At 41.8% G+C, this 10374-nt stretch overlaps 1 protein-coding gene across 2 annotated transcripts; it reads left to right on the top strand.

Annotated features, from left to right (window-relative positions):
• Window positions 1-4788: 4788 nt before the first annotated feature.
• On the top strand, window positions 4789-9106 carry FABP5 (fatty acid binding protein 5). 2 transcript variants are annotated; one of them, XM_055286608.2, is made up of 4 exons: window positions 4789-4988; window positions 7695-7867; window positions 8203-8304; window positions 8842-9106. In XM_055286608.2, the coding sequence occupies exons 1-4, from the start codon at window positions 4910-4912 to the stop codon at window positions 8893-8895; spliced, it is 408 nt and encodes a 135-aa protein (XP_055142583.1). In that variant the 5' UTR covers window positions 4789-4909; the 3' UTR covers window positions 8896-9106. The 2 variants fall into 2 exon arrangements, with proteins under 2 accessions (XP_055142583.1, XP_055142584.1); XM_055286609.2 differs by lacking the exon at window positions 4789-4988 and adding an exon at window positions 5871-5995.
• The last annotated feature ends 1268 nt before the right edge of the window (window positions 9107-10374 follow it).

Consider the following 10374-nt stretch of genomic DNA (forward strand, 5'->3'; position numbering starts at 1 on the left):
AGTAGGATGTCTGAGACCCTGCAGGAATTCACTATGTATTTCAAGGTTGTAAGATAGGAGACAAGATTTGAGATTTGTGGCACAAATATTTTTTATCCCACCTTCCAAAATAGGCTGGAAGTAAGATCACAGTTGCCCTTCTTAATGGTAACAACTACTCAGCCTCCCAGTTCCCACATGAAATTACAATATTTAACCAATGTAGAAAACAGAATATACTTTACTGGAAACTTCCCCTACATACTGTTCAATTTGTATCTTTAAGTTTGGTCAATGCAGAAGTGAGCAGGTGAACAAAAAGTGTCCTATGGTGTCTATGGGTGGGTGAACAAAAGGTACCCATCCTGCTGCTTGGGTCCTTCAGAGAAGTGCACAAAATCAGCTCCATGCTGGTTTTACAGCTCTGTGCATGACTCTGAGGAGTTACAGGGTAGCTCTTCCCACCGCCAAAGTAGGAGGACCAGAGATAGGATCAAGAAAGCAACTTCAGTCGGATTTAGGTAGGTTATTAAGTGCTGATGATTCTTCTTCAATACTAATCCAGAAAAATGGAAGCGATGGGCCTGACTCACTGAGATAAATAGCTTAGAGGCAAGCAAATCCATGGTTTTGTAGATTTGACTTGAAAAAACCATTAATTCTTATAGATAAAGATCAAAAAAGAGAAATGATCAAATGGTGTGAGAATCTAGGAATACTGCATGGGAGGTAGGAATGAAAAATAGAAAAGGGTAATCTACAAGAAAAGAATTTGGCCTCTTCCAGTGGGAACATATCATTTGGAGGTTTTTTATGTTTGCAATTTTTAAGGACAGAGATGTTCATTATGAATATGTCTGTGTGTTTGGGCTTGGCCAGCCTAAGATTTTGTATATAAGGAGGCTTAGGAGTAATAATGTGATTAGAAGTGGGCTTAAAGAGGTTTGGGGTTGCTAAGGAATTTGTTTTGAAGTTGTATTGCCTGGTAAACATAGTGCTTTTACTAAGATTTTGTGTTTAGTGGGGTGGCTTTGCTAGCATCCTCCTGCTCCATTTCAAGCTGTGCCCTTTGGAGTTGTGCTGTTAAACCTTTGAACACTGCTCATATGAGGTATAAAAGGGTTAGCCCAAACTATATATATCTGTTGCCATGAGCTAATGACAAATGTAATATATAATAATACACGTCTGGAAAGTAGGAAGATCTATATAAGTGAAGGAAATGTATGAATTTTATACTGAAAGCTTTTATTATAAAATGAGCCATTATGTCCTCTGCCTTATTTTGAAGCCATTCACCTTTTATTACTGTAACTTTTGCAATGCCTCATTTTCCCTCCAGCTATCCTCTAGTCCAGTTAACTCAGCAAGCACAAGTTTATGATGGATCATTTAAGGAGCTGGAAAATTTTAATGGTTAGCCATGACAATCATGATGTGTAAGACTCTAACTGCTTTAAGTAAAAGGACGAAGTTCAAAATATAACTCCATCTTTATAAGTGCTTTAATTAAAACCAATCTTATTATGAAAAACAAACCAAAAAAACCTCGCATTGATGGATGGTAGCTATTTGCAATTTCTTGTTTTGGCTGGATGCATTGAAGGATTTAAAATTTAATATTTAAGGTGTGCCTTAAACTGCAAGGCTCCCTGACTTTATTCTCATCTAGGAATTTCTGCTGCTTCAGATAGCTGACAACATGCAGATCCATACTCTATCTCTTAAGATTTTCTTTTGGAACTGATTCCAGGTGAAATTTTCTTAGGGAAGATGTGGCTAGAAGCTGGGTATGCAAAGCACATCTATAGCAAGGAAAGCCAGACGAGTGAGGGTCAAAAAGCTAGTTATAAAATTTAAGGGAGACACTAGGTTTAAATAAACATATTCTCCAACCTTAGTGATTAATTTTTTTCCTTTTTTGATCATCTGGCCATGTACTTAGAGAAGACTCAGTTCCCTGAAAATGGATTACTTTGAATATTCTCTGAAATAATTTAATGTGGTACTCTCCATTTCTCTACCAACCGCCTGTTGCTAAGCCACCAACACTTACTGTCCTTAGGAAGAACTAATATACAATAATCGACTTTGTGGAAGGCAAATCTATGTACATAAACTTTAACTGGGAAGTTGTCTTTAAATAAAAATGACACAATATGCTCCAAAGCTGTGTGTGATTACAGAATGAGAAGCTGAAAATCTACTCACGTTTATCAAGTAAAGCCTCAGAGAAATATTACGGTTTCACCACTAGGTGGAAATAGAGTAATTTTGAGTATGCTTTTTCAAGGCCATGAACTACTACTGCAGGAGTACTTCATAAACTGAAAGGGAGCTAAAAAAATCATTTAGTTTTAATTCTCATCTCCTTAAATTCATAGATGATAAAACTAAGCTTCAGAGATATTAAGTAAAATTGCATCTGTCTTGAAAAAGGCAGTTTTCTAAGCTACTGGAAGAAGAGTTGCTAGTAATTCTTGATTCTTTAGTCATTTTCATCCATAAGAAGAATGTGGTATTATCTTCCAGTGTGAAGGAAAACATGATATAACACTTGTATTACCTATGTGCTGTTACTAAAAATAATGAACAGCACAGTTACTAACGTTCATAAGAGCAGGTTAGGATAAAACTATTGTTTCTTGTTTTTTATGTTGTAATTAATCACAATCAAGTGATGATTCTCCTCCTTCTTTCCAAGAAGAAATACTCAACCATCTCCATAAAGTTACATGACACTTCAGTGAAATTTGTTTTCACAACATTTTTGGTTTTACACCTCATAATGGGTGCAAGGTAAGTAGCCTAGAACAGGCCTTTACTTAGCGAGTGAAGGCAGTACTTAACTGCTTTTTCACAGCTTAAAATCCATTACCATTACTCTTGAGAAGGAAAGAATCTGAGTAGTAGAGCTTAAGGGGCATTAGGAATAATCTACTCCAATCATACATCTGTATATACATCAGATGAGGTGTCTGAAAACAAGACATTCAATGTGTTTCTCTGAGGAACAGAGCAATCACCATGCCCTTTTTTGTTCCACAAGATACAATAACGGTTATTATTTTGGCCATATAGCTTTGTTTTATCTGTATGTTTTAACACAAAAGAATTATTTCCACTCATCACATCAGAGACTGTGTTTAAACTTAAGTTTTAGGTAAGGCCTTGGGATTAAAGGCTATTTCTTAAGTACCTAAGTATCTAGTACTCCAGTGCCATTATCTTTTTGATATTTCTGTAACATGTTAGATTATGATAATTTAAAAATTAGTATCAGAGTGCTGCGTCCTATTATTACTATAGTCTATACAGAAATGGATAAGACATGTTGAAATGGCACATGAAGAGCTCAAGTTCAAACACACAGGCAGCCCTAGGAGCTGCCTGAAGTGCCTGGTAGTCAGGGCTTCTCATCACTGAGTAAATGATGCACTCAGCTTCCCTCAGAACACGAATATTTTCTGAGCAGTAGGGCCTCGGGTGTGGGACATGCAGACCCTTATTGGGAAAACAACTGTTAAATGGTACCACAAGGAAGACTGGTGTGACCCTAAACTGAGGGCAGGGACTTGAAATGAAAGGGATGCAGTTCAGGGGAGTACACATCCTGCAGCATGTTGAGAGATAGCAAACCAATCTCAGATTTCAATTTTGTCAAGGTTGATACAAGAACTAGTAGTGTCTCGGTGACTGTGGTCTACTCAGAGCTCCATCACAGCTACGCTGAGCCCAAGGCAGTCAGGTGTGGTCTGATTTCATAAGGTCTTCAGTGAGTTGGACCTGGATGGGGATTCTGGTTCTACCACTGTGCGAACTTTCTTTGCCCTATTTTCTCTTTTGAAAAATTGGGATAACACCCCTAGAAAAATATAGTGGAGACCAATGTCTATAAAGTGCCCAGGAAGCACATCTAGCACCTAGTAGCTACTCAATAAATGCACATTACCGCTATCGAAATGGCCAGCCTGTGTGGCAACTTCCTCACCTCGGTCCATCTGACCTCCAGCAGGCACCCGGGAGCACCAAGTAATAAATTGTGAAAAGTACAGTTTGAAATGTATCATGCTCTACGCACATGTGTAGGGTATTATTATAGTTCAAGAGAAAGAGGGAACCCGCTGGTGTCTGAGAAGAAACCGTGAAGGGTGCACTACGAAGGGAATATAAACTAATCAAACATTCTTGAATGGCAATGACAATCACTAAAGTTGACACTTCCTGCAGTCTTTTAGTTTAGAAACCACACTTCCCGAGACGTCCCCCATCCCAACAGGGATAAAATCCTCTAGCTCAGCTCAGGTGTATCCCCACTATTGGGCCAGGGAGACCTGCAGATGGCAAGAGCGGGTTCTCTCAGGAGGGTGTGGATTGTGAGCTTGTCTGCTGGCGAGGAGCAGAAGGTCAGGGAGGCACCGTAGTTAATGAATCAATAAACCAAACAGCCCATCAATCACTTCCTGCATTCCGAGTCCGGCGAGGGCTAATCGATTGGTCCGGGTATTTTGAAAGGAAAAACGGCGGTGGATATGTTGTCAAACGGCAAACGGCGGGGTGCAGGAGAGGCGGGGCCGGGCCTCCGGGTGATCCCTCTGGCTTCCTGGGCCTGCAGAGGCGCCGAAATGTGCAGGCGCGGGCGTCCAGGAGGCGTGGGGCGCGCCGGGCGAGTCCCTGCTTGCAGGAGGCGCCCGAGAGGCCGTCGCGTACCCTGGCAAGAGGAGCTGGTTAGCACCTCCCGACCCCGAGAAGGCCCGGGGGGCGCCCGGCGGGCGGGGCGGGGGCCGGGCGAGGCCCGCCTCCCATTGGCAGCATAGCGCCGCCCCGCGCGGGCCGCCGTTATAAAGCAGCCGCCGGCGCCGGGCGCCTCACAGCACGCTGCCACGCCGACGCAGACCCCTGTCTGCACGCCGGCCCGCCCGCACCCACCATGGCCACAGTTCAGCAGCTGGAAGGAAGATGGCGCCTGGTGGACAGCAAAGGCTTTGATGAATACATGAAGGAGCTAGGTGAGGCACCCGGCCTGGCAGCGCCTGCAACCTGGCGTGTTGTGTGGCCGTCTATCCCTAGGTCCCCGTTATCGTGCCAGATTCCGGGGCAGGAGATGCTCGGCGGCCTACCCCCAACCCCTCACATCTTCCCCACCACGCGGCCGTTGGGTGCAGCGCGCGCAGCACCACGCGTGCAGGCGGCGAGGAGCAGGGAGCCTGCGCGCCTCTTGCACCCCCGCGGGCCGCAAGATTCCGGAGGTGGTCCACCTCGTGGTCCACCTACCTCTCTTCTGCTTCTTTCCCCTCGCCCAAACGGCAGCCACTCCGCATTGCTTCCTGTCCTTTGGCGCGCGCACCCGTCACCTCACGCAGCACTTCTTTCGACCCTCTCCAGGCGACCCTGTATTTCCCTTTTTTCCCCCTTTACTCATCCTTCCCCTTCCTGCCACCATCCTGTCTCTCCCATTTACCCCATCGTGGCAGCACCCACTCCCCTTTCCCTCTGTGTCGCATCTTTTGTTCCTCTATGGCGCGCAGGTCACCCTCCCTTTTCTAAATGGGAACGCGGTGCTGGCGCGCAGTTTCCCGCAGAAATCCTGTAGAGGGGTCTGAGCGGCGCTACAGCTTCAGCTTGTATTCCTCTGTCAGCCCCATCTCCCCCAGGTCCTCTGCTCGCCCTTACCAGTTGAGCCGAACCCTTTGGATTGGTATCCCATGGAACACCAGGGCCCCCGAGAAGCGTGGCGCTGGCAGTGCCGACCTGCTGCCGGCACTGCCGGGCCGGGGCGCCGCAGTGGGCGAGTGGCCTGTGGGAGAGGAGCGCAATGACGCCTGGGGGTGGCCGTGTGTTGCCATCCTGGCCTCTGCCTCATGAGGGTGAGGAGGAAGGAGGCAGTGGGCTTTGCTGGAAAATCGTAACAGAAACTGCCTGGCCCTCCTGCGGCTAACTGCATGCAAGATGGGTGTGGCCCTGCAGAAGGCAGGAGACTTCTTGAGGCGTTCCGACGGGAGAATGAATCTCAGTAGTAAGATTCCTTTCTCACTCAAAACAGTGCTTCATTATAAATTACTGTCCTTTTCTATGCCAGTGACAGAGATTGCATGCTGATTGAGACACTGGATAAATTGCAAACAAAAATGGACCTTTGTCGCAGGCCACTAGGAAGTGAGATGGAGTTAGCATAGCATGGATCCTCTCTGGAAGGGAGCTTCCAGCCCTAAGGGATGGCTGGGACTTATGAGGGCGCTTCAGAAGCCGGTATCCACAAATGTTAACCTGGTTGCTCGCTGGTGAAATAACTACTGTGACCCTCTATTGATACCTGGTCGCCGTGGCACTTCGGAATCACTCCTTCAGTACCCTTTATCCAAGACAATGTGGTGTTAAGGCTGGTTGATGGTGAATCATGAGTGTATTTATGATACTATCAGTAAAGTAAGAAGGCAGTATTTTTCTTTTTCCTTGTAAACCTACATCAAGATGACTCTGGAAAAAGCGATTTACTGCACCTGTCCAATAAATACAGTGTGTATGTGTGTGTGTGTGTGTGTGTGTACAAGTTTAAGGCCCAGAGAACACTTTTCTCTGCCTGTAGAAAGCAAATTGTGTGTAGGTTTGGAGGGCTTGTTTCCAGGATTCTGGAGTCTTGAAGGTTGTCAAGACTCAGTTCATTAGGGAGCAGTCACAATGTGAAAAGAGCAGAGCCCATTTATTTGTCCAAAGTGAGAGTAAATAATGACTCAGTTAACAACATAAGGCACCAGCCCTGAGCTGGCAAAAGAGAAGGCTCCAAGGGGAACTTTAAAGCCTGGCTGAGTGTTCTTCATCAAGACAATCATGCTGCGTAGGTTGTAGTCTCCTTATTTATGAAACAGAGATTTGGCCTGGATCTAAGATTCCTTATACATGTTAACTAACTCTAAGGGGAAAGAGATAGATCATAAATTACATGTTAACGTTAAGGGGAAATTTATAGCTCATAAATTAATATATAATTTAATATGTTATCTTATACATTTATATTGATTTATATAGCTATGAAATAGTTTTTATATTGAAAGGTAGGATTTTTTTTTCCATTTGTTAGCATCATGATTGTGCTGCTGAGTTTTAAAAGATTGTGCTATCTGAATATCTCAGAATCGACTTCTATTTTGTGTAGTCTATCAATCAAATATTTATCGAGAACATTTATATGCCAGACTGTGCTGGAGTCATAGAATGTAATGGTTGGCAGAATCTAGTAAAAAGAAAAAGTTTGAGCAAACTCCTGAATTTGCAATTTTGAATGCTTTATCTCCACCTTCTATCAACTACTTTGAGTAAATAAAATTTGGAAGTCCACATTCCCTAACTTTCTGAAAGCCAGCATAGCATGGTGGCCAGAGCTCAGATTTGGAGCCAGGGTGCCAGTGCTCTTGGTTCCCAGCTCCATCACTTTCTAGTTGAAGGATCTTGGGCAAGTTACTTCAGTGCCTCGCTTTCTCATCAGTAAAATGGAGACAGTAACATCTGCCTTTTACAGGGCTGTTGTAAGGCTTACCTGAATTTCATATATGTAAAATGCTGGCTCATACCATGTGGGATATATATTTACAATAGTTATCAATAAGCAAATAAGTGAAAATATGCTGTACAAAGTGATTACAATGGAATTATTGCTTTTATCATGTAAATGATAACTTTGGTCTTCCTGTTATTTAACATGACTTAACATTCTACAGGAGTGGGAATAGCTTTGCGAAAAATGGGGGCAATGGCCAAGCCAGATTGTATCATCACTTGTGATGGCAAAAACCTCACCATAAAAACTGAGAGCACTTTGAAAACAACACAGTTTTCTTGTACCCTGGGAGAGAAGTTTGAAGAAACAACAGCTGATGGCAGAAAAACTCAGGTCAGTCATGACATGCTGTGAAATCACAGAAGCTTCTAGAATCATAGGCTCTATCAATAACATTTTACTGTTTATAGGCAAGAACTTAATGAAAAAGTTATTTTATGAATAGAGTTTTGTCAAATTAGCAAAAGTATCAACTTCACCATAGAATTGGCATCTTTTATTAGCTACTGGGTTGAAAACCACAAACTATTGTGAATAAAATCAATATGGGTTAATGAAGTAGACTCAGAAAGGAGAAGGTGGAAAAAAATGTTGATTAAGGAGGTTACGAGTCATGGAAACTCTTGTAATGTACTTGGAAGATTAAAACGTTTACTTCATTTTTGCAGACTGTCTGCAACTTTACAGATGGTGCATTGGTTCAGCATCAGGAGTGGGATGGGAAGGAAAGCACAATAACCAGAAAATTGAAAGATGGGAAATTAGTGGTGGTAAGTGTCAAACTGCTGTGTCTCAGTCAGCTTCTTGTGTGCATTCATAGTTCACATAACTGTTCTATATCATTGATCATTAACAGAACTCAGTTTGGAAGAAAAAAAGCAAAATAACAAGTTAAATACTAGAACACTAATTATTAAGAAAGTCCTAGTGGAGACAGAGAAGTGACATGACATAGGAGAGGATTTGGCTGGAGTTGGGGGGAGTTCTTGCTTTGCTGCCACATCACAGTGAAATCTTGGCAAGCCACCAAACTGCACACATTTTTGTATATCTTTAAAATAAGGAATATTTGCCATAACCAAAAGAATAAAGATATATTCAACACATTAGTTTTCTGTAAAACATGCATATTATAAGCAAAACAACAGCTTCTGGCTTCTCTCAAACCCATGAATTCTGAAAGAAATTTTCTCCGTCTATGAAGTAGATTACGTGATTTTGTGGGACTTTGATTCTAATGTTTTAATACCACCACTGCTCTGGAATATAAGGCTAACCTAACTCTTTAATATCTTCCCTTCTCCTAGGAGTGTGTCATGAACAATGTCGCCTGTACTCGGATCTATGAAAAAGTAGAATAAAAATTCCATCATCACTTTGGACAGGAGTTAACTAAGAGAATGACCAAGCTCAGTTCAATGAGCAAATCTCCATACTGTTTCTTTCTTTTTTTTTTTCATTACTGTGTTCAATTATCTTTATCACAAACATTTTACATGCAGCTATTTCAAAGTGTGTTGGATTAATTAGGATCATCCCTTTGGTTAATAAATAAATGTGTTTGTGCTAATACATCTTGTATGCATTCTTTAAACCTTATAGGAAATTAGTGATGAGTTTTAATAATTATTAATTGAGTAAAGGCTGGGGTAGTCTTGAGGGTACTATATTGAGATGACACTCTAGCAATTTATATAGATAGCTACTTTTACAGGAAATACTGTACCAATTATTTAAGCTTGCCCTATACTATTTGAACTTTGTATGAATTCAGAGACCATTTCTGGCAGAGACCATTCTCAATAAAAGGTGGCTACAACATAAACTTTATTATTCAAATTAGAGTAAAGGTTTAATTAGCCAGCATTGACTAAAATACTTTTTGTGTGTATTTATATACAAATATAAATAATATACTGTGTGGAATAACCAGAATTCTAGTGAATCTCTGTTTCTCGGTCCCCAACACAAATATCCACAGTTCACATTTGGAGAAGCAGGCTGTTGGCCCTGAACTAAAGCTTCGCATAAATGATCTTTATGGCAGACGTTAAAGGGCTGGTACAACTACATCCATTCTGCAAGTAAGAAAACAGGTTTTTGACTAGTTCAAGGACAGGAGGTAGTAGAACTGGACCGACAACCTATATCTCATCAAGTCTACTCAATGTGTTCAGTCATTCTGCAATGCTGCCTCTTTGCAGCTTGTGCAGAGATCTTGTCTAAAGTCCCTAAGTATACTAAGTGAGACTTCTGAAACCACCTTCCATGTGCAGAAATGTTAACTGCTAAGCCTATTCCAGCCTGGGCGACAGCGAGACTCTGTCTCAAAAAAAAAAAAAAAAGGATTACCCACAGCTAGCAGTCAGTGGAGGTTTTCAACTCGCTGATACTCTGGTCCTGTCCTGTCTAATACGTAGCTATGAGTCACATATGGCTATGGAACCTTTGAAGTGTGACTAGTCTGAATTGAGATGTATATAGGGGATTTCAAAGGCTTAGTACAAAAAGTAAAATGCCTTATTAATGATTTTTTGGTATTGACTGCATATTAAAGTAAATATATATTAATAAAGTTAATTTTACCCATTTACTTTTTTAATGTTTCTAGGGAAAATGTAAAAATTGCATGTACTTTCATTTCAATCATGCTTATTTCAGTCTCAATGCTAGGGTTCTTTCATCCACATTTTCCGCTTCTCATAATCATGTATATTTATTGACATTCTCTCTGAACCAAACATGATTATGAGAAGTGGAAAATGTGGACGAACGAAGAACCCTAGCATAGAGACTGAAATAAGCATGATTGAAATTCACATAGGAAGTCTAAATCAACA

The sequence above is a fragment of the Symphalangus syndactylus genome, chromosome 7 (assembly GCF_028878055.3).
Source record: "Symphalangus syndactylus isolate Jambi chromosome 7, NHGRI_mSymSyn1-v2.1_pri, whole genome shotgun sequence".
Taxonomy (NCBI): domain Eukaryota; kingdom Metazoa; phylum Chordata; class Mammalia; order Primates; family Hylobatidae; genus Symphalangus; species Symphalangus syndactylus.